This window comes from Dermacentor andersoni, chromosome 1 (genome assembly GCF_023375885.2).
Source record: "Dermacentor andersoni chromosome 1, qqDerAnde1_hic_scaffold, whole genome shotgun sequence".
NCBI lineage: Eukaryota > Metazoa > Arthropoda > Arachnida > Ixodida > Ixodidae > Dermacentor > Dermacentor andersoni.
In genome coordinates, this window is record NC_092814.1 from 278,126,691 (window position 1) to 278,151,930 (window position 25,240).

At 46.7% G+C, this 25,240-nt stretch overlaps 1 protein-coding gene and 1 non-coding gene across 3 annotated transcripts in view; one reads left to right on the forward strand and one right to left on the reverse strand.

Moving 5' to 3' along the window:
• Window positions 1-25,240, reverse strand: part of LOC126548177 (ribosome biogenesis protein BMS1 homolog) — a 184,973-nt gene that overhangs the window by 129,881 nt on the left and 29,852 nt on the right. For both annotated transcript variants that reach the window (XM_050196311.3, XM_055063180.2), the window contains one exon: window positions 19,920-20,119. In XM_050196311.3, the coding sequence (XP_050052268.1) occupies window positions 19,920-20,119 (200 nt within the window). The remainder of the gene's footprint in view (window positions 1-19,919; window positions 20,120-25,240) is intronic.
• TRNAK-CUU (transfer RNA lysine (anticodon CUU)) lies at window positions 21,861-21,933 on the forward strand. Its single transcript has one exon. It is a non-coding gene; the product is annotated as a tRNA-Lys (tRNA).

Here is a 25,240-nt window from a genome sequence, read left to right on the forward strand (position 1 = left end):
TTCATGTTTCAAAGGACGGGTGCCTGGTATTCTTGTTATCAGCATGCTTGGGAACAAGAGTGCCACGTGCCGCGATTTCTTCGCTCTGTCACTGATAACGGTACATGCAAATCTTTTTCCACTGCAGCTGTAAAAAAGTCAGATACTGCATTTATTCAAATCTAGGCTGATAGTATTTTTCGAATAATCATATACCAAACTCTAGGGTCGGCTTAGATTTGAGGATTTGAAGAAACATGCCAGTTTGTAATTAAAAATGATAAATATGGTGCATAGCTAGCACCATCAAGAAAAGTTAGTATCACAGCCGCTATTAGCCGCACCAGTAGCCAACTGAAGCACACGAGCAACGTAGCTATTTTGACCTGTGTCATATCAGCAAGTGGCGTGGCCCACAGCATGGTGTTACCGTAATGGCACCGAACAGGTAATGCCACTATAGCGCCACTTTCAAAGGAAAAGTTGTGCTAGCCGTACAGGCATCGTGAAACGTTCAAGCCGGCAGGACTTCGGCATCAATGAGAAAAACGCCCGTCATTGGAGGGGTAATGGGGGATGCTCTTGCGCGTGCCGCAACGAGGAGACGACAGCGATAAGGAAAATAAGCACACGATAACAGAGAGGAGCTGTTCACTGAGATCACGCAGCGTTTCGATGCGTGCAAGCCGTATCGCACTGTCTGCGCATGTAAAGGTGTGCCGACGCGAGCTTGCGCGCATCTGCAAGCGTGTGTGTGGATCTGGCTATAGCGGCGATGATAACGTAGAGTGAGCTCGGCATGTTCATACTAAATAAATGCTGTTTTCATTTTGTGAACGCTGTCCTCGCTTTTTTGTTCAGCCTACATTCAAAGTAAGCTTTCTGATTTTTTCTGGCTTCGGACATTTGGGGGTCAGCTTAGATTCGAGTTATGTTAACAGGAACATACCGTCGACCACTATTTTGATAAACATGAGAAGTGCAACTCGCGAATCTTGACTAACAATATGGAAGTGCCCACGGAGCATTGCTTCAGGCTGACTGTAACTGCGCATGCATGTACCCTTTACGATAATGCAGGAGGTTATAAAACGCTGCTAAAGGTATCGACAGCCCTATGTTTGCAAGTTCCTGTTAATGCTTTAAGAGGCACCACTGCACATGTACGGTGGCAGAAACAAAGCCCAAATGGTCATGGCCTTATGTGGACCGAATGTTATAAAACACACACAAGTGTGCTGCGGAGGTGATGCAACTTTCTGTGACTTCTAGAAAAAATTATTCAGCACTCCTTGGTTTCCATCAAAACAATTTTTTTTTTTCTCGCTCTGTGGTGTCTGTTAGTTCGGGAGCATGCCTGCACTTGCACATTTCAAAACTGCCATTCTCGCACATGCAGTTTCCAGTTAAAGGTGTCAGGAAAATCGATATCTCCTTTCTTATCACTCAAAGGACTACCATGAGATGCTCGCATGCATGACTTGACCTCTGGGGACATATTCTCTAATGATCCACATCATTTTCCGTTTTTCTGACACTTCCTCATTGACTTGGACCTAAAACGGAGGTCGCCATGCCACTACCTTTGCTGGGATGGCACCCTCAGCACGACACACGATAAATATGGAAAATAAATTGAAATGCTTCAAACTATGGGCCCTAGTTGAGTTAAACCTGCTTTAAAACATAAAACTTAGTTGTGTGAATATTATCACATTTGTGATAAGAGAGAATCAGTGAGAGAGTCAGAAGAGAGAAAAGGACAACCACACACACTGGGACTAGTAACAGAGTTTAATAAAAACTTGGTTCAAAAAGAAAAGAAAATCAACATGCGCATGCGCCATATAAACCAAGACAGCCGTTAAAAAAAACCCATAAAAACCTTAAAGAACATCGGTGAATGACACATTTTAGAGGCAACATTTTTCCAAAGAAGCAAGTTCTTTACAGGATAGCGATACGGAAGGTGTGCTCACGCACTGATTGTGACCATGTTTTTGGATTTGGTAAGCTTTACTGACTTCCCTCTAGCATTTCGTGGCTCCCGTACCAATAAGTTGGGTGTCTTCATAAATAAGATGGCAAGAGCAACTTCGGCAATGAGCGAGCAAGTTTGCCCCTCCAAGTAAGTAAGTAAGCACGTAAGTAGGCAAGTAAGCGGGCTATTTCACAATGGAAAACATACAAAATTTGATGGTGCAGCAGCTTATCATTGTTATAAGCGATATATTGTTAAAACCGCTATCATTATAAGTGGGCTCGACAGTACGCGTTTTTGAAGGCTGGGTTTTCGTCTTTGTTGGTCAAGTTATCCGAGCTCTGTATGTTGTATCAAGAGATATTTGCACCAGCTTCAAGCAAACAAACTGGTCTCGATGATGATATGTGGTTTTTAATGGCGTAAGGGCCAGTTATGGCCAAGGAGCGCCATGACAAATGGTAATTTAAAGGATTTATTCTGAATGGCGGGAACAGTGAATTTATTATAGTAGGTGTGACATGGCTGTACAAGGGCCTAAAAACTTTTGCTCTAAATGACGTAAATATATAGCTATTAAAATAATGACACTGATTAGTTATGGACGTGGACGATGGCATTCGTGTTTTGATAAAAAACATACGAAAATGAAACAACAGTTACACTAAAGCATCAAGACAGCCCTCGAATACAAGGGCTGGTAATCACATGTTAAAATTTCCTAGCCAAATTATTTTCAGAATGTCGGTTTCGGCTAAGAAATCTAAGACTATTTGCAGTTTAAGAAGCGGTTCATCGCTAAGAAAAAATCCAGGGTGAAGTGGTATATTTTCCCGATATGCATAAGGGAAATACTTTTTCCTCTCCGTTTCTATTGCAGGGCACTGGATAAGAACATGGAGCACTGTCAAGCTATCGCCGCACCTACTACAAGTAGGAGAATCCCCGCTAGTCAAGAGGTAGGAGTGAGTACTGTAAGTCTGTCCTATTCTTAATCGGCAAAGTACTTCCTTGTACCATGCTGTTTTCTCACTTATCCAATTCTGTAGTTCTGGTTTTATGATGTGTAACTTATTCAATGTTTGTGTATCCCACCCTGCTTGCCAATGATTCCTCAATTTACGGCGCAGAAAAGGCTTTAGGTATGTGGCAGGAATGGGGATATTTCGATCTGTGTCGTTAAAACTCACTGACATAGCGTTTTCGTCAGCAGCTACATTGCCTTTTATACCGTTATGGCCAGGTACCCAGCATAGAATAATTGCTTGGTTGCACATATATGCGGAGCACAACAAGCTATACAGCTCATTCAAAACGGGATTCTTATGCTTTCGTAAGCTAATTAGGGCTCTCACGACACTTAATCAGTCTGTAAAGACAACAGCCTTAGCGACATTTCTGCGCCTTATGTTTTTAATATCCGAACGTATAGCGTATGCTTCTGCCGTAAAGATACTGGTGTGTGGGTTTAGTGGCCCAGATGTTGAAAATGAGGGTCCGAGAGCTGCGTCAGCAACACCAGCAGGAGACTTCGAAGCATCTGTGTAATATTCGTCACAGGAATACTTCTCTTTAAAGGGAAGCTGAAAGGTTTTCCAGAAAAAATGAGTGAACATCTGTACATAATGGTTTTCAACCCTCCGAATTCGAATATCGTATCGAAATTGAGCGAGAGAAGGCGCAAATATATTTTATTTCGACGAAAAGTGCAGCAGCGGACACGCCCAGCTCGCGCGTCTCGTTTCCGCCTGTGATTGGTCGGGCGCCTCGTGACGTCAACACTAGTAACCGACCGCTGCCGCTACACATGAAGCGCGGTGCCAGGTAGTTTGGTGCTGTCTTTCTGAGACGGTAATGGAAAATTTAGAGAGACTGCGTTTTTCTGAGGAGTTCGGCGTTACTCCCTACATGTACGAGCCGATTGCGAAGAGCCGGCCTCTCGAAGAAGCCAACGATGCTGGTGCGAGCAGTGCTTTCGACGCGAACGAAAGCAAAGTCTTGGGATCTCCTCGTGTTGGAAATGTTCTTTGGTGAGTATGTTTTTTGCAAACCGATCTAGTGATCTCGCCGATCTTTCGCCGATCTTTCGCCGATCTTTCGCCGATCTAGTGAGCTTGCTTCCGGTCAAACAACTGTAGTGTTGTGTTCCTGCATGCCTCCTCGTGGAACGTAAGCGGGGATGCGATCGTCGGCATTTGTGCGCTGTCCAAAGCTGTCGGCAATCTACAAAGACTGTTTAAACGCGTGAAAAGCTTCCCGGTTCATGCAGTACGTGTAGTGACCTTTATCTGTTGATTACCACGCACGTTGACTACCACTCTACATACACGCAGACGCACCAACAAAGGAATGCAGGGTCGATCGAAGCAGATTACGATGGCACGCACGCAGAAACAAGCGCGGTCAGGCACGGTCGCGGACGCTGCGAAGGAACAAAACACTAGAGTTGACGTCACAACACCGCTGTTTCCGGTCTCCGCTCGCATCGTCAGCGTTAGCAGCAGCGCGCGGCATTTGACGGGGGGCAGAGCTACAGCGCAATTTCAACCGACGATTACGTCGCTCCTAATTGAAAAAAAAAAAAAACAACCAAATTTTTACCTACACGGTTTATAAGGTTCCCGCATCCGTATATGAGCATCTTATTGAATTCGACAGACTCTTCAGCTTCCCTTTAAGTTCAAGAAAATGTGATTGTATATGAGCCTCAGGTGCTTGTTTCGATAATTCTAAGAAAGAGATGTCACATTGGATAGTTTGCCACTCCCAAGGCAGTGGAAGCTGAGAGGGGGCCATTAAGACATTCTCTAAAAGAGAGACCCCTGTTTTTTCTGAGAGCGCTTCCAACCGGAGGGACAGAGGAGGCCGGACACCTGGGCGGTTACGGAACAGCCTGGCCGTGGAGGAGTCGTGAATAATTGAATGACGTAGATGATCCACAGCTGATTTTACCTTCAAGGCATACGAAAGACTTAAATATGTCCTTTGGTACTATAGGGACCATTCATTAGATTCAACGTAAAGGCTTTGCACAGGACTAGTTCTAAGGCGCCTGTTGCAAGGCGGATGCCGAAGTGGTGGACAGGATCTAGCATTTTTTGAGTACTAGGTCCAGCAGAATTATACACTATGGCCCCATAGTCAAGGCGTGTTAATATTAGACTTTTGTACAACTTTATTAGGCATCTCCTGCCGCTTCCCCAAGCTGTGCGTGACAGCAGCTTCAGCAGATTCATAGTCTTGAGGCACCTTGCCTTAAGATACTTCAGGTGTGGCACAAAAGTTAGCTTACTGTCTAGAAGGATCCCTGAGAATTTGTGTTCACAGCTCACAGATAACCGTTCTCCATTGAGATTCATTACGGGGTCCGCCAGTATACCTCTCTTGTTAGAGAACAGGACGCTCATACTTTTTTTCGGATTTAGCTTAACACCATTTTCGTCCGCCCACTTAGACAATTTATTTATGCAAAGCTGTACTTGTCGCACACAGATACTTAGATTACATGATTTAAAGCCTATCTGGATGTCATCCACATATACAGAATAAGACATACTACGTGGTATGGCAGTCTGGATCGAGTTCATCTTGACAATAAAAAGAGTGCAGCTCAGCACACCTCCTTGTGGAACACCAGCCTCTTGCGTAAATGGACGAGACAGAACGTTACCAACTCTAACACGGAACGTGCGATTGGAGAGGCAACTCTGAATCACATGTAGCAAGTTGCCTCGAACTCCCATTTCAGACAGATCACGGAGGATTCCAAAGCGCCAGGTTGTGTCGTATGCCTTCTCCATATCTAAAAACACGGACAGGAAAGACTGTTTGGGGACAAAAGCATCACGGATATTTGTCTCGATGCGGACAAGGTGATCTGTTGTGGATCTACCCTCTAAAACCGCACTGTAAGGGATCGGGTATCTTGTTGCTTTCAAGAAAATGGATGAGGCGACGGTTAATCATTTTCTCAAATAATTTGCATTTACAACTTGTCAGAGCTATAGGCCTATAACTGTTGGGTGAGGAAGGGTCCTTGCCCTCTTTGAGAATAGGGATTATGATTGCTTCTTTCCAGACAGAAGGAATGTAGCCGGCAGAGAACATGGAATTAAAGAGTGACAGGAGTGTTTTTTGGGTTTCGGGGTGATGATGATGTGTGTGGTTTAGTGGCGCAAGGGCCAGATATGGCCAAAGAGCGCCATGTCCATGTTAATTAGTTTGCAGTGAAATCATGAGTACTATGAAGTTGGTGTGCTGTGGCTGTAGAGGGGCCTTAAAAATGGTAGCGCTAAAGTGCGTAAAATCTGTATAATAAGATTATGGCGATGACTTATGAAGTGTACTATGAACAATAAGACAATTAAAAAGAATGATATGATGTCTAAAGATAAATCAGGTTATATAAGATATGCTAGAGCACTAATGCCTCCTTAGAGCCCTTGAAACACAAGGGCCTGGAGGCATGTGCTATTTAAAACAATTATCGCAGCGGCATCCTCTGGAGCGAGGATGCTCTACGAATTTATTCGGCTTATGACGTGTAGAACTACATCTTTTAAGAAGTCGAGGACTGCCTTGGTGTTAAAAAGCGGTTCATGACCAAGAAACATAGCCGGGTGCAGAGGGATGTAATAACGGTATGCTAGCGGAAAATGTTTCTTTCTTTCAGGTTCGGCTTTCCGACACTCCAAGAGGACATGGAGGACGGTCAGCCTCTCACCGCATCTACCGCAGTTTGGAGGATCGTTTCCCGTGAGTAAAAAGTTATGGGTCCCAAATGTGTGTCCTATTCTGAGGCGACAGAATAGGACTTCTGTTCGCCGAGATTTTGTTGGGGAGGGCCAAAAACCTAACCGGGGCTTTATAACGTGCAGTTTGTTATTTGTTTGCGCGTCCCACGTGCACTGCCAGTGACTTCGCAGTTTATTTCGTACGAAAGGCCTCAGGTCTGTGACAGGCACATCAGCGGTAGGGTTAACAGCTTGCGATGTGATTGACGTGGCCATCTCGTCCGCGAGAACGTTACCTTCGATTCCCCTATGGCCAGGGACCCAGCATATTATGATATTCTGGTTAGATGAGTACGCTTTACATAATGCCGAATACAGTTCATTGAATACGGGGTTTTTATGTTTGTAGACTGACTTTAAGGCCTTCACGACGCTTAGAGAGTCTGTATAGATCGCTGCTTTTGAAAGTTTTGATCTTCTTATATGCTTCACGGCAGAGAGTAATGCGTAGGCCTCGGCCGTAAAGATGCTTGTTTCGGGATGCAGTACATCGGATTCCGAGAAGGATGGGCCGACTGCTGCATATGATACCCCGGCATTTGACTTCGAAGCGTCTGTGTAGAAATCTGCGCAGGAGTGCTTGTACTGTAGTTCTAGGAAATGCATTCTGATTTCGGCCTCAGGAGCGTGCTTTGTAACTTTTATAAAGGATATGTCACATTGTATCACCTGCCACTCCCAGGGAGGTAAGAGCTTGATTGTGTGCATTAAGCGATGCTCGAGGAGTGGGACATGCATTTCATTGCTAAGCTCCTTCACACGCAGCGAAAAAGGCTGTCTTATGGATGGACGGTTGCTAAAAAGTGTAGCGCACGTCATATCAGTAACGGTATCAAAACATGGATGTTCAGGATTGGAGCGTACTTTAAGGAAATATGTAACGCTCATGTATGATCTCTGTAGGTGGAGAGACCATTCATTGGATTCAGCATATAAGCTTTCAATTGGGCTTGTTCTGAAAGCGCCCGTGGCTAAGCGAATACCTAGATGGTGAACAGCGTCTAGCATCTTTAGCGCGCTCGGGGCGGCAGAGTTATATACCACGCCACCATAATCTAATCGTGACCGGATGAGGCTCTTATACAGATTCATTAGGCACTTCCTGTCACTACCCCACGTGTAAGTCTCTGATCATCTCATACAATATTCTGTCACTTCCTGGAGCGGACTTGTTACAGCCATTTAGCGCAGCCTGAAATTCCGCCATGCTAAATGGGCGGTTGTAAGGTTGGTTGCTATTTCCTTTCCGACCCAGAGGCAGTCGTTCCGCTTGTTGCCGGTACCTCAGAAATGTATCTGAATAGTGGGATGAGCTAGAAATCCTTTCAAAATGTACCCCTAGAGAGTCGGCTTGGTCAATGAGTGTGTCTCCTTGTGTATTTACCAATGGTAGAGGATGAGTTTCGCGGCCTTTTATTTTGTTCACCCTGTTCCAGGCTTTTCTTTCGTCAGTATATGAATTAATACTAGAGATGTATTTTCACCAGCTTTCCCTTTTGGCAAGGCGGCGCGTTCTTCTACCTTCTGATTTTATTTTCTTGAAGCTGATCAAGTTCTCGGTAGTTGGGCAGTCACGAAGGCGACTCCAAGCCTTATTTTGATTTTTGCGGGCTTCCTTACACTGCTCATTCCACCAAGGAATACGCCGTTTAGAGGGTGATCCATTCGTTTGAGGGATACATATTGATGCAGCATCAGTTATAAATGCCGTCAAATGTGATACTCTATTATCGATTGAGAGTACAGATGTCATCCCAGGTCAAACGTGTCAGCTCTCTGTATCGTTTCCAGTCAGCACAGTCGACTTTCCAACGGGGCAGATGTGGGGAAAACTTATCGCTTTTTGTTAATTTCAAGACAATTGGGAAATGGTCACTCCCATATGAATTTTTGATCACACTCCACTCTAGGTATGGCACTAGTGTACTTGATGTTATGCTTAAGTCAATAGATGAGAACGTTTTGTTCGCCACGCTGTAGAATGTGGATTCTTTCTTGTTTAGTAAGCATGCATTGGAGGATAAAAAGGATGGATGGATGGATGGATGTTATGAGCGTCCCCTTTGGAACGGGGCGGTGGCTTGCGCCACCAAGCTCTTGCCACCAAGCTCTTGCACCAAGCTCTTGCCAAGCTCTTTATTAGAAAAGAAGTTTTCTAATAAGCGCCCTCTTGTATCACAACGAGAATCTCCCCAGAGGGTGTTATGTGCGTTTAAATCACCTACTACAATGTATGGTTCGGGGAGTTCTGCAATAAAGCTCTGGAATTCTCTTGTGGAAAGTTGATGGCATGGAGGGATGTACAGAGAGCTAACTGTGACTAATTTATCAAATAGCAAGGCTCTGATTGCCACTGCCTCAAGGGGCGTTTGCAGATGTAAATGTAAATGCAGATGTAAGATGTAGATGTAAATAGCAACACCGCCTGACGAGGCGAGAGCGTCACTGCGATCTTTGTGGTAAATGGCATATTGTTTGAGAAAGTTAGTATGTGAAGGATTGAGGTGTGTCTCTTGCACACACAGCACCCTTGGATTAAACTTGCAAAGAAGTTCTTAATATCATCAAGATTGTGTATTAAACCTCTCACATTCCAATGCATTATCTGTGTGTCCATATTGGAAGTGTTTTATGGTGTGTGTCAAGAGATCAATTAGGTTGGCTCAAGAGACCTTTGAAGGCCCCTTGATGCGGGGTATTTCCTTTTTGTTGGCGCGCTCCAGGGAGCAACGCCGTTCCTTCAGCGTCTGAGACGCCGGAGAGGTTTTTGTTACATCCATCGCCTCTGCAGAGGCGCTGGTTGACGCCCGCTCAGCGGGCACTCTCGGGAGTTTTTCGGGCCTGTCTGCACGAGCAGTGGCCCTGGGACCGGCAGGCTCGGAGGTCTGCTGGCCCTTCGTGGTAGGGGGTGGAAGAGCAGTGGCTGCTCCCGCCAGGGGGGCTGATGGCGTAACCGCCGTCACACTCCGTGTGACTTTCGCGGCCGCCAGAAGATGTGGCGCTGCCCCCTGGGGCGTCACATCACTGTAGGATGGATTCGATTGGTGGTGGACAGAAAAACGCTTGCGCGCTTCTGGAAAAGAAATGTTTAGTTTGACCTTCAGTTCGATTATTTCTTTTTCTTTCTTCCAAGACGGGCACGATCGCGAATAGGCGGGGTGGTCTCCATCACAGTTAGTGCAGTGGGTTGCGGAAGAACAGTTATCTGATGTGTGGTCTCTAGATTCACATTTTGCACATGTAGCACGCCCTCGGCAGCTCTGAGATCCATGCCCAAAACGCTGACACTTGAAGCATCGGCGCGGATTGGGGATGTATGGTCGTACACGAAGTTTACATGATCCGGTCTCTATTGAATCAGGCAGTTCACTTGTTCCGAACGTTATTATTACATGCTTTGTTGGGATTTCCTTGTCATCGCGTCTTAACTTAATTCGTTGCACCTTTACAGCGTTTTGGTCATGCCATCCATCCAACAGCTTGCTTTCACTGAGTTCAAGGAGGTCGTCATCAGAAATGACACCACGCACAGTGTTCATTGACCGGTGGGGGCTCACAGAGACAGGAATGTCACCAAACGCAACAAGTTTAGTCAGTTTGCTGTATTGAAGCTTGTCACGCACTTCCAGAAGAAGGTCGCCGCTTCCCATCTTAGTTACTTTATAACCAGAGCCGATTGCTTCTGTCAGACATTTTGCAACCACAAATGGGGATATTGTACGGACTGTCTTGGTTTCATGTTGACTATGTATTACGTGGTATTTGGGAAATATTTCTTTTGGTTTCATCAGAAAGTTGAACGTTTCATCGGTGCGCCCCCTCTTCAGGGAGCGATCAGGGAGTGGGGGGAAACTAGAAGCCATATATAGGATTACTTTATTCGGCAGGAATGCCCGCCGCCCACCTCGGAGCCCAACCTGGGGACGTCACAGGATTAGAAAATTCTATTCTGCGTACGCCAGCGGTACGTTCCTACTATAACCTAATATAGATATACCCGAGACTGGATATATTACACAAGGTTAACCCTTGCCGCCTAGAAAATAGGAAGTTAAAAAAAATGAATAGAAGACAGGAAAGATGGAAAAGTGGAAGAGAAAGGCGAAGATGGGGGTAAAGAGAGACAGGAAAAGGCGACTGCCGATTTCCTCCAGGTGGGTCAGTCTGGAGGTGCCGTCTATGCGAAGCAGAGGCCGAAGAGGTGTGTTGCCTCCGCCGGGAGGCCTTAAGGGGGGACGTGGGTCCTAAAAATTATTTTTCTTATTTTTGGGTGAATCTTTAATAAACTCCACTGTCTGGGGTAACTTTTCGTGCTGATTTCAGATCTGTAATTAGATTTTTGATAGCTGTTGCAGTTCAAAAATATTGAGGTCTGAAGTCAAATTAATTTCAAACTCGTTACGGAGCTTTTTAATGATTCCGTCTTGCTAAACGAAAAACTAAATGCATGACACCATTGCTAAAGACTTACTGTAGGGGGTGATGCTATATTTATTAATTTGGAAGCATTTTGCGGACAAGAAAACAATCTTGCATTTATTATGAACATTTTTTTCTAATTAGCAGCGATTACTATAGACCGTTTCATCGGGCGAGGAGGATAGGGCGCGCGGAGAGCATTTCCTCCTCTCTGGCTTGGGCGATTCGGCGCGGCGCTGCTTGAAAGTATTGCTGTCGCGTGCTGCGGAACGATTTCGAGATGTTTTAGATGGTACTTTGTGAAATTTACGCCATGTCCGTTCATATAAGGTCGTCAGGGAAGCCTTTCGGCAGATCGGTAACTACAGTAGGCGGAAATATCTCTTGGGGGCGCAAAAATGTGACGCGCTTTATCGGCCGCGGTGTACGCACATAATCAGTCGCGGTGTGTGTGTGTCTTGTGAACTATTTTGCTCATATCGGTTTTAATTCAACAATGAAAACCGGTGTCTCTGTATTAGCAGCATGAAATAGTAAATCTGCTCACTATCTGATCGCTTGGCGTAGGGAGTAAAACATAAAGCATAAGAGCGCATGCTCGTGCACGGCAAACCTAAGGCAACCACGAAACATCGGCAGGCGCTATCAAATATTTGTGATGCACTGGCATCGTTCTCGGGCATTTCAAGTCTAGTAGGCTTCAAATTACCATATGTCTACGCTAGCCTTCCTGCATGAGGCCGATGGCGCTGCTCAACACAGCGATCACTGCGGTTGGTGAACCAGCACGATACATATGTAAGCTGTGCGCTTCGGCATTGCCTTTTTGGCCTGCACACAGCCATAATATATGAGAGGGATCGCATAAAAAGAATGCGATGCCTATTTTTGAGGAGAACATTTTCGTAATACGTGTGAGTGCGTCGTAGAGAACGGAACGAACACAACCGAAAAAAAAAATTCGGTTATCATCCTCTTTCTCGAAAAAGCAAGATAAAACGGGCTAACGCCGCAGTAGGACCTCGCATAGTCACGCCGCACAACGTTTATAAATATATAACCGCTGATGCCGTATGCTTGGACCATGCGGTATACAGAACAAAGATATATGTAATCCAGCACCTACCACTGCTTAGGACGCTCGCTCAGTTCGTAAACAGTCCCTTTGCTGAACAAGCTTAATTCAGACTGCAAGGTATGCTGCTATTACTTGCCAAAACTATTTTATTCAGGGGCGGAAATCTCATCCATCGAACCAAGTAGTCACGCAATGTAACCTGCAGCGAACAGTTTGAACGCTTGTCAAAGTATAACATCACAGCTCCTATCGTAGCAGAACGGTATCCACGCTGTTACGATCGTCGCGTATGTTTCATGGCTCCTAAACCGCAGCTTAGAAATAGAGGATAATACTGCAATAAGGTCACATTAGTGATTGGAACATTCAGAAATACACAATCGGTCTCCGAGGGCTGATTGTACGCTCAAATATGCGCGCACACTTCGCGCTGCGTGTTCCGTCCACCTCAACGCCAGCAGAAATTCCGGCCATGACGCCTTAAACCACTTCGGCACGTCTCACAGAACCGTTTACCACGTAGAAAACGCGCGTCATACTAAACAGACCGCACGACCGCGAAAACAAACGCCAGAACCTACCGCCGAGCGTATACCTGCCATGCAAAAAACCGCTTTCACCCAAGCCAGTATGGCGCTGCTCATAGGCGGCGCCACTGCGTTCACAATATGGCGGCGCCTACGAAAAAACGGTCTATACCTGAATGTAATTTTCATGACGGTGCAAAAGTAATAAAAATAGCATCATCCCCCAGATCATTTCAATACGAATAAAATGATACCACCCTTGCCATTTTTGGCCAAAAACAACCCAGAAAAAACACCCGTAAGGCGGAGTACAGTGTGCAAAAACATCGAACTGAAATAAACGCATTTGAAGTTTCAAACAAATGTAGCTTTTGCTGAAGTGAATCTACAGAAATACAAATGGCACCATTTTGAAGCTCTATGTTTTGTAAGAATGGCCATACTAAATGTGTGACTGCACACTCTCAAAATAATAGCACACTGGCCACTGAACTAGCACAAGAAACTTTATTAGGCACCATGCTCTACAAAGAGCATGGTGCCTGGGTTTCAAACCGAAGTGTAGAACTCTGTGTGGGCATGAATATAGTTCCAGTGTTGTACATGCAGGCTGCCTGATTGATAGCAGCCTCCATTACAATCAGTGAGGCATTTTTTTTTTCATTTGGTAGAATTGACCATGTTACTGAATGAAGGCTCTGAGTGACTTAAGTAGCCTTCCAAGTCATCTTCACCTGACAGTGGCTGTGGAACTTAGGATTAGAGAGCCAGTGATAGATATGCAGCTGCTTTCCAGAATTTTACTTTTGTATGATGCCTCGATCACTTCTGCAGCCAGGTGTGTGCCAGCCCAAGGGGCCTAGCGAACAGAGCTCATGATGAGGTTCTCTTTATGAAGGGGTAGTATCATAGATATTGTTACGAGCTATCGTGACAATATGATAATAGAGTGAACGCGCAATGTGCTTGGTTGCGAGTCCGAAGTGCCGATGTGCGAAATGCATAGCTGCAGATACAAGGAGCCGACGCGCGATGTGCTTAGTCGCGCAGTTCAAGGTGCCGACGCGCGAAATGCCTAGTCGAGGGCTCGAGGAGTCGACCCTCGATGCGCTTATTCGCGCAGTCCGAGGTGCCGACGCACGAAATGCCTAGCCGCGGGCTCGAGGAGTCGACACTCGACGCGCTCATTCGCGCAGTCCTACGTGCCGACGCGCGAAATTCCTAGCCGCGGGCTCGAGGAGTCGACACTCGATGCGCTTGTTCGGGCAGTCGGAGGCGCCGATGCACAAAATGATTAGGTGACGGTCCGAGAAGTCCGCGCGCGATGTGCATGATCGCCGAGTCGGAGACTCCCTATGGGCGAAATGTTTAGTCGCGTTTCCGAGGATTGCGTGCGCGATACCAATTTGTCACGAATTCGAAACACCGAGTGCTGAAAGGCTTAGCCGCATGTCCGAGGATTCCGCGCGTGTATCTTGGTCGCGAAGTCCGCGTCGCCGATGTTCGGAATGCTTAGCCGCGAGTCTGAAGCGTCCACAAGCGTAGGGATCGGCCACGCTACTGCGATGTCCGCGTAGCGCCCGTTTTGACACGTCGAGATTACGGCGAGTGGAGACATCAAACTCGCGAGGTGCAAAGAGCCGAGCAGACGACGAGAGCGCCGGAACAATGGCAAACCGCGCTGGAGTCACGTGGCGGGCGCGGCCAATCGCAGACTCCGGCACGACCTTCAATCATTTGCTTTTTGTGCGCTTGTTTCTGTATGGAGGAGAACGCTGTAGCAGCAAATTTGAAGACGGAGAAATGCGCTTTCCAACGAGACCAAGATGGCAGCGCTCGGTCGCGCCGTTCCGGAGATATTGTGGCGTGAAAAATGCTGTTCTTTCTTGATTTCCGCGAGATTTTTCGCCACCTTGGCTAATAGAACGAATGCTTTAGAGCATTTCTAGGTGGTTTACAGGGATATTTGGGTATCAGATATAAAAATGGTTATAGAAACTGAAAATGTGATTTTCAAAAAATCGATTTTTTGACCATTTTTCGCGATTCAAGACCCGCGTCCCCCCTTAACGGTCCGAACACCCAGCATCGGCTCAGCCCCCAGGATCCCCCTTTCCCCAGACACGGCTAAGCCGCGCACGGCTACACGCTGGAGGGTCCAACCCTCGTGTTCTCGGTTACGTGGTGTCGCAACACACCAAACGCCTGCTGACGCAGACGCCCCTGCGGGGACAAACTGGTCTCCTACCTATCCCTAAGCTCTTCATGACAATATATTACATGATCCAAGGAAAAAGCTAATGAATTGTACTACTGAAAGCTTTAACAGTACCAGTAAAATGCAGCATTTACTCGAATCTAGGCCGGCTCCGATTCTAAGCCGGCCCCGAATGTCCGAAGCCAGAAAAAAAAAACAAAAAAACTTGTAGTCTAGAAGCGTACGGTGAGGGGCTAGTTGGTATGACATTTATGAGAACAAAGAAAAACTGTGCAAAAAAGGACAAGACAAGGAAAGAACCACACGACACGGGCGCAGACTAACAACTGGTTTAATGCTCCAACGCCTCTTTCCCACCAACAACAGAACGCATGCGCACCAGCCACAAAGACCAATGCCGTTATCATGTGGTCAAGCCTAGAAACGTCAACTCCTTGCGGTACAAATGTGTGGAAGCTTCGCTAACACATTTATCAGGCCCTAATCTCACAATTTCTAAAGCTTCGATTACTTCACGCTCTTACTTATCCCTTGCGCGTCCGACAATCTTAGTCCTGCCGAAAAGTGGGGTACAAGCATTGCCGTCATGCCTGCAGGTCTTGCAATGCTTGGGAAGATGCTGTCCTCTAGAATCATCTAGAGAATTGGCATGTTCTAACAATCTAATATTAATGCAGCGGCCTGTTTGTCCAACGTACACGTTGCCACAACTCAGCGGAATCTCATAGATGACATTCGCTCTACAGGGCACAAACTTGTTCCTGTGGTTAGTGCAGCACTCGATTTTCTTTTTCCTATCAGGTCTAACTAAATTGCACAGACTGGACAGCTTACAAGGTGCCGAAAAGAGAACCTGTATGCCGAATTTACCCGCGACCCTCTTCAGGCCGTGCGAGACCCTGTGGACGTAGGGCATAACTTCATACTTCCTCCTCTCCTGTGGGTCTGCCCCACGAGGCTTTGAACTTAATCGGAAGGACTTCAACAGGGACTCGGCAACAGCCCGAAGAAGGGCCAACGGAAAACCAGCCGACTGAAGGCGATCAGCTTGGGCATCAAAACTGGACTGAACCTTATGAGGGCATGACTTCACTAACGAAGCCCTGAGGCACGTTGACGCAATCCCCCTCTTGACCAGCTTCGAATGGCTCGAGTTGAAGGGTAGAAGTGCTTTTTTCGACCTAGGCATGTAAGCCCAGCAGAGGTGGTCAGGGTCATTAAAAAATAATTTTAAGTCTAAGAATTGCAAGCAAGAATTTTCAGGAAGTTCAACACTTGACCGCTCGCTATCGCGGGTACTTTCCGACGACCGCATCGTTCGTGTGTTCCGTTACGTCGATGATTTTTTAATTCTTTTAAATTTAGACCACAACGACAACTTGACACAGGTGGCATCGGAGGTTTTAGCATCCTTCAAGTCTGCATTTGCCAGTTTTAATTTTACTGTTGAACTTCCTGAAAATTCTTGCTTGAAAATTCGGGCTGTTGCAGAGTCCCTGTTGAAGTCCTTCCGATTAAGTTCAAAGCCTCGTGGGGCAGACCCACAGGAGAGGAGGAAGTATGAAGTTATGCCCTACGTCCACAGGGTCTCGCACGGCCTGAAGAGGGTCGCGGGTAAATTCGGCATACAGGTTCTCTTTTCGGCACCTTGTAAGCTGTCCAGTCTGTGAAATTTAATTAGACCTGATAGAAAAAAGAAAATCGAGTGCTGCACTAACCACAGGAACAAGTTTGTGCCCTGTAGAGCGAATGTCATCTATGAGATTCCGCTGAGTTGTGGCAACGTGTACGCTGGACAAACAGGCCGCTGCATTAATATTAGATTGTTAGAACATGCCAATTCCCTAGATGATTCTAGAGGACAGCATCTTCCCAAGCATTGCAAGACCTGCAGGCATGACGGCAATGCTTGTACCCCACTTTTCGGCAGGACTAAGATTGTCAGACGCGCAAGGGATAAGAAAGAGTGTGAAGTAATCGAAGCTTTAGAAATTGCGAGATTAGGGCCTGATAAATGTGTTAGCGAAGCTTCCACACATTTGTACTGCAAGGAGTTGACGTTTCTAGGCTTGACCACATGATAGCGGCATTGGTCTTTGTGGCTGGTGCGCATGCGTTCTGTTGTTGGTGGGAAAGAGGCGTTGGAGCATTAAACCAGTTGTTAGTCTGCGCCCGTGTCGTGTGGTTCTTTCCTTGTCTTGTCCTTTTTTTGCGCAGTTTTTCTTTGTTCTCACAAAAAAACTTACCTCAAATGTAGGCTGAACAAAAAAAAGTGAGGACAGCGTTCACAAAATGATTGATTTAATATGAACATGCCGACTTCACTTTACGTCATCACCACCATTAGCCTTGTCCCCATAGCCCAGACAACATATACGCTTGCGTCCGCGCTCCCATGCATGCGCAGATAGTGTGGCATCGCACACGTCGAAACGCGGTGCAATCTCGATGAACAGTTCCTCTCTGTTATTGCACGCTTATCTTTCTTATCAGTGTCATCTCCTCGTTGCGGCACACACAAAAGCGTCTCCCTTCCAACGACCGAAGTTTTTCTCATCGATGCTGAAGTCCCGCCTGGCTTACTATACCTCTGCAGCTAGCACAACTATTCGTTTGAAAGTGGCACAATAGTATGCCATTACGATAATGCCACACCACATGCCGATACCATAGAGCTACCTCCAATACAACACAAGTCAAAGCGATGATAGCGCTCATGTACTTCAGTTGGCTACTGGCCCGGCAAGTAGCAACTATGATACTGACTTTTTTAGATGGCGCTAGCTATGGACCATATTTATCATTTTCAGTTACAAACTGGCGTGTTTTATAAAATCCTTAAATCTAAGCCGACCCTAGAGTTTTGTATATGATTATTTGGAAAAAACTATCGGCCTAGATTCGAATAAATACGGTATTTGATGTTATAATACAATCTACGCATGTTACAATGGACCCGCATACAAGACTTTCAGATATAACGGACCATATTTCAACCTGAGTTTCCTTTTAATGGACCCCACTACAACGGACTATCGGCTATAGCGGACGAAACTAGTGGCAGTTTTTGTCAAAATCACGCATATAAAACAGACTTTTGCCATGCCAACATGGGCTGGCAACTGACTTGCGAGAGTCAGCCGACGATCGCGGCCCAATATCGTGTGCACGAGGAGAGGAGGAAAGCGGGGCGGAAGCACCCTGGCTTTCGCACGCAAGGCACGGGTGTTAGGTGAGGGAGAGGGGTTCTACTCTGGTAGCTGCTGTTAACGGTACGGCCGCACATCTTGAAAGCGATCGGCGATGTGGACAAAGTGCGTCCAGCGCTGGTAGCTTCATATGCAATGCTTTAGACGTTTAGTTCGCATTGAAGCGAGAGACAGCGCAAAGGTCGATTCACCCACTGTTGCCGCCGTGCTTTCTCATTCCAACATTTTGACAGTGACTTTACGTGGTCATCGAGCGAGATGAGTTCACATTTACCAGTGCGCGTGTGACACGGTGCTTGTTACTTTAGTTAATAAGAGAATGTTTACAATTTTATATGTCCAATAAAGCTACTATTCTTACTTCGCATGGCTGTCTACTAATTTGCTATTGCAATCGATGCTTAAGCTTTCAGGCAAAACTGCAACTTTTTTTTGTATTTTAATCTTTGCAATGCTGTTATTACACATCGTGACCGAAGTTTCACAAGTGAGGCATTTTGGATATATTACAGACTTCGGACAAAACGGACATTTTTTGTCGGATTATCAGGGTCCGTTGTAACGAGAGTCGACTGTAATAGGAGTCGCTGAACATTTAGACTTCAAGGAACAGCACCAGTCTTATAAGTGCTAAATGCCCTCCTCTTCCTGCTCCTTGAGCTGAAGCTTCTGGAAACTTTAAAGCAGGGCTAACTTTGATGTTTTACATGTAAATACATGTAAAACACAGAAATGCTTTCATAAGGACCGATTTGAATGAAATTTATTGCATTTGAGAAAGTTACATTTTAATGACTTCAGGAACCAAAATCTAGATTTAGGACCCAAAATTTTTTGCAATTCCCAAAAATTGGTAAGCTACAAAAAAATTTCAGCACAAAGTAAACAAATGTGTAACTCTGTACCAAAGACAGATATGACAGTTCTGTAAATTGCATCTACTACTGCATCTAAAGTGGACAAATTTGATATACGAATTCACAGCTTACGTGAAATTGTTGCACTTGAAATGTTAACGAGGGTCTTGCAAGTCCTACTAACAAATTAGTGGTGTATTTCAAAGTGGTGTATAATACCTCAATTTTGTCTGGTTTAGATGCATTAATGGGTATTGTTTTTAGAAATGTCTTATTGTTTTTCATTTCTGTGTTAGAGAGTTGTAAACACGAAAGTTGATTGTTGAGATTTCTTCATTTTGCTATTTTTTAAAATTTTTCTGATGGCCTATATATAAAAGCTCCCGTCTACAGTCACTAGCTTTCAGCCTTCTCTTTCCAATGCAATAAACTTTCAACAACATCGGTGGCGTGGTTGCTGAGAAAAACTTTCTCTCAGTTCCCTTGAATTTAGATAGGAACTCTCAAGCAAAAGCTTCCGCTTAATGCTTGCCTTAAGTGTCCATATTAAAAAAATTGATGCTGATGGCATTCCAGGGCCTGACTTCCCGCTGTCTTGGAAAGCAGTACTGTGAAATGTTGAGCTTTGCGTAGACGCATACTAAACTGATCTAGACACAGATTTCTGATTAAGAATGTTCTTTGAGCCACAGAACGAGCTTTTCTTGCCAGTGTGAGCCGCATGACCGCAAAATGCAGTTACATCACGCTGTTATGATGCAGTGTGGCACAATTTCAGTTTGTTCTGCTTTGGTGCAATATTTCTGAAAAAATAAGCTATGACACCTTTGCAGTTCTAACAAGTCATGAGTCACTGACCCCTCGTCCTTCCTTGTGGGAGTGGCTGCCACGCAAGTCTATGTAGACAGCATCCTTGTCGAAGACAACACCTCCAACTCCGGCCATTGGAGCATAAAGGAGGCGCTCCTTCTCATTAAGAGAGCGCCGTTTCTCCTTGTCAGGCAGTGGGCATGGGTCAGGAAGCAGGCTAACCTCATGGATGGCGAAGTCACCACAACCTGAGTCAGAGCAACAGAAGACACTCATTGGGTGAACTTTACTACAAACCACACTTGCTCACTGACAGACTATAATTATTTCAAAAACTTGCATGTAAATGAGTTTACGTTGTGGGCTCACTGTACGTCTCCGCGCACGGCGTCGCCAAGTGGCCCCTGAGAAGTGGAGCCTCACGACGCAGCACGACGGCGTGCGGCGATAAACCCACCGCAGGTTCGAGCACCGAGCCGAAAGGCCTGGCCGGCTCTGGCCATACGCATGGGCGCTCTCCCAGGAACACAAGGTGCTCAGCACAGTTAAGACGTTTATTGATCGCAAATGGCCAACACGTACCAGACTGCACCGAAACACACGGAGTACACTCGGCGCCCGCGGTCCCCGATGGCGAGGGAAGGCGGGTTACACGCCGCGTCGAACCATGGTTCGCGCACGCGGGCCGAAATGCGTTCGCAAACGCCACCTAGCGCTTCCCGTCACCGACAATGGTCTGCGACGGTTCGGACACCCAAAATGTGACACACTGAGCACCTGAGACTACCGCAAGGGCGGAATGCAGAGCCACTCAGCAAGCCACACCTACGCAAGCTGACAAAGCACGTGAACGTCCCCAGGCCGGGGCCGTTGGGGACACAAATAGCTGGTCGCTCACGTACCTTGCAGCTTGCCTCTTGTGACCGGCGCTCGTCCCTCTCGCAGCACGACTCCCCCGCGCACGGCGATCGTCCCCAGTCGGGGCTTCTTCCCTATACGTCACGCCCCACGACCCAATCGCAGGGCCGCGTAGCATGACGTCGCGGGACGCGGTCGCGGCGCCCGGGGAAATGGCGCGCGGTCGAGGGGCAGTCATTCGGGAGGGGTTTTCCTCGCAATGGCGAATGAGTCCGTAGCCTTAGGCACAGCAACGACTGCGCCCCGGTAGACCGAAAGAACTCCCACATCCCTCTCCCCTTAAATGTCCCTACCAGCTGAGAAATAAGCCGGCGGCATGTAACACAAAGGAAAAGTCCCATGTATCAGCCAGCATTAGATATTGCAAGGACGGCTAACCTCCTGCCTCCGTTCCAGCCCTTAAACACATATTAAAGAAACGAGAACGATACAATCAGGGCAGATACACTAATAGCATAGTTATTTAACACGTACAGCAAACCCCGTGAAAATCGCGCACAACCATGTAACTCAAAGGGAAGAACTGTACAACACACACCCCCAGAATACCCCCAGAATAAATGTACTGTCTGCTACACGAACACCCACACACACACACGCACCGAGACACACATTCACAAATAAATATTAAAAAAAAAAGAAGTTAAAGAACCCCAGGCAGGTGGGCGCCGTCCGCGGCTGCGTCCTTAGAGTGAGCGTGTGCCACTTATAAGGATAGGGCACGGGGTGCTGGCACCTCTGCAGTCTGCGCTGCGCGGGCCGTGCCTTCACCAACTGGGGACGTATCAGAGGGGTGCCAATAAACCCTCCTGGCACGTCCAGGTGGCCACACTCCGTGTTTTCGGACTGGTCTCTGTAGCTGTGGCAGGCGGGACAGTCGTTGGAGCAGGGAGTATCCTTGCGGCTGGAGCGCCTGGCTGTGCAACCCAGCGCCGGCGTCGGCTGCGGCGGCGGCTCGAAGGCGCGACAAGGGCAGACGGCTTGTCCATCTTGAGCGCACGTGCGCTGCAACTCAAGCTACCGACGAAGGCGACTGTCGAGAGAGAATGACTGCAGGAAGACAGTTCCGGGGCCCGGCTAGCTCAGTCGGTAGAGCATGAGACTCTTAATCTCAGGGTCGTGGGTTCGGGCCCCACGTTGGGCACCAAAATGTGGGCTCACTGTACGTCTCCGCGCACGGCGTCGCCAAGTGGCCCCCGAGAAGTGGAGCCTCACGACGCAGCACGACAGCGTGCGGTGATAAACCCACCGCAGGTTCGAGCACCGAGCCGAAAGGCCTGGCCGGCTCTGGCCATACGCATGGGCGCTCTCCCAGGAACACAAGGCGCTCAGCACAGTTAAGGCGTTTATTGATCGCAAATGGCCAACACGTACCAGACTGCACCGAAACACACGGAGTAGACTTGGCGCCCGCGGTCCCCGATGGCGAGGGAAGGCGGGTTACACGCCGCGTCGAACCATGGTTCGCGCACGCGGGCCGAAATGCGTTCGCGAACGCTACCTAGCGCTTCCCGTCACCGACAATGGTCTGCGACGGTTCGGACACGGAAAATGTGACGCACTGAGCACCTGAGACTACCGCAAGGGCGGAATGCAGAGCCACTCAGCAAGCCACACCTACGCAAGCTGACAAAGCACGTGAACGTACCCAGGCCGGGGCCGTTGGGGACACAAATAGCTGGTCGCTCACGTACCTTGCAGCTTGCCTCTCGTGACCGGCGCTCGTCCCTCTAGCAGCACGACTCCCCCGCGCACGGCGATCGTCCCCAGTCGGGGCTTCTTCCCTATACGTCACGCCCCACGACTCAATCGCAGGGCCGCGTAGCATGACGTCGCGGGACGCGGTCGCGGCGCCCGGGGAAACGGCGTGCGGTTGAGGGGCAGTCATTTGGGAGGGGTTTTCCTTGCAATGGCGAATGAGTCCGTAGCCTTAGGCACAGCAACGACTGCGCCCCGGTAGACCGAAAGAACTCCCACAACGTCAATTACAGACGAGCATCACGTTTATTCATAAACAGAGTACTGGAACATCGGGGGCACACACCAGCATTTCTGTGCCCCCAGACAACTCCATGTTTCTTATTTATGGTTTAATGCCTCTAAAAAAAAGTTGCTTTACACTTGCAAACACGCATGTCATAATGCAAATATGGTAATATAGTGGTTCTCAAATAGGTGTGCGCAAAAGAATTCCTGGGGTCCACGAAGCTCTCGCCCTCCCCATAAATTGTGCCTGTGTCAAATTCAAGAGTAGAGTGTGCAGCACGTCATGCCTTTCACAATGATATATGCAAGGTGACGCTTACCACTATGCTAATGAAAGAGGACGCTACTACTGCTGATACTACAATGCCATACCTACAGGCCATATGGCACTTGGCACATAGCGAGAACTCTTGGTAGTGTTGACAAGGAGGTAAGGCACCAAGACAACCAGTAGCCAAGCTCTCCCAAGTAACCAAGAACCTAATAAAGAAATGTCAAAGAATGAAAGTGTCCAACTCAAGAGATAAGATAGAATTCGCGGAACTGTCAAAACTGATCAACAAGGAGAAAATAAGGGATATTCGAAATTACAACATGAGAAAGACTGAGGAAGCTGTAAAAAATGGATGTAGCATGAAATCAGTGAGAAGGAAACTTGGCATATGACAAACCAAGATGTATGCACAGAAAGATAAGCAGGGTAATATCATAAGCAATCTCGAAGGCATAGTAAAAGCAGACGAAGAACTCTATACTGACCTGTACAGTACCTAGAGGAGCCACGATACCTCCATTAGAAGCAGTAATGAACAGGTTGCAGCGACTCTAAATAGAGATGAGATTAGATGGGCCTAGCAAGACATGAAACAGAGAAAAGTGGCAGGAGAAGATGGAATAACAGTCCATTTAATCAAAGATGGAGGAGACATAATGTTTGAAAAACTGGTGGCTCTCTATATGAAGTGTCTATTGACTTCAAGGGTTCCAGAGAACTGGAAGAACACAAACATTATACTAATCCACAAAAAGGGTGATGTTAAAAAATTGAAAAGTTATAGGCCCATTAGCTTTTTCATTATTATATAAAATATTCACAAAGATTATTTTCAATATAATAAGGACAACACTGCACTTTAGTCAACTAAGGGAACAGGCTGGCTTCAGGAAGGGATACTCTACAATGGATCACATCCTTGTCATTATTCACGTTATTGAGAAATCCGCAGAGTACAATAAGCCTCTCTATATGGCTTTCATAGATTACGAAAAGGCATTTGATTCAACAGAGATACCAGCAGTCATAGAGGCATTACGTAATCAAGGAGTACAGAACGCTTACGTAAATACCTGGCAAAATATCTACAGAGGTTCTACTGCTACCTTAATTCTACACAAGAAAAGCAGGAAGATACCTATAAAGAAAGGGGTCAGACAGGGAGACACACTCTCTCCAATGCTATTCAGTGCGTCCTTGGAAGAAGCATTCAAGCTATTAAACTGAAAAGGCTTAGGAGTAAGGATCGACGGTGAATATCTCAGCAACCTTCGGTCTGCCGATGACATTGTTCTATTCAGCAACACTGCAGACGAATTACAACAAATGATTGAGGACCTTAACAGAGAGAGTGTAAGAGTGGGGTTGAAGATTAATATGCAGAAGACAAAGATAATGATGAATAACCGGGCAAGGGAACAAGAGTTCAGGATCGCCAGTCAGCCTCTAGAGTCTGTGAAGGAGTAGGTTTACCTTGGTCAATTAACCAGAGGGAACTCTGATCATGAGAAGGAAATTCAAAGAATAATAAAAATGGGTTGGATCGCATAAGGCAGACATTGTCAGCTCCTGACTGAAAGCTTACCATTATCATTGAAAAGGAAGGTGTACAATCAGTGCATTTTACCGGTGCTTACATATGGGGCAGAGACTTGGAGACTAACAAAGAAGCTTGAGAACAAGTTAAGGACCGCGCAGAGCGATGGAATGAAGAATGCTAGGCACCACGTTAAGAGACAGAAAGAGAGAGGTTCGGATCAGAGAGCAAAGGGGTATAGCTGATATTCTAATTGACATTAAGAGAAAAAGACGGAGCTGGGCAAGTCATGTAATGCGTAGGTTGGATAAACGGTGGACCTTTAGGGTTAAAGAATAGATGCCAAGAGAAGGGATGCACAGTCGAGGACGGCAGAAGACTAGGTGGGGCGATAAAATTAGGAAATTTGTGGGCACTAGTTGGAATTGGTTGGCACAGGACAGAGGTAATTGAAGATCGAAGGGAGAGGCCTTTTTCCTGCAGTGGACATAAAATAGGCTGATGATGATGATAATAGGCCACTAATTAACCTTGCTTTATTTCTCAATCCACAGCAGCATGCCTGCTTGTTTCCCCTGCCTGCTGCGATTGTGACAGCTGGCATATTAGGAGGTGCAGAACTATAAAATTACGTTTTGTTAGTTGATCATTTGC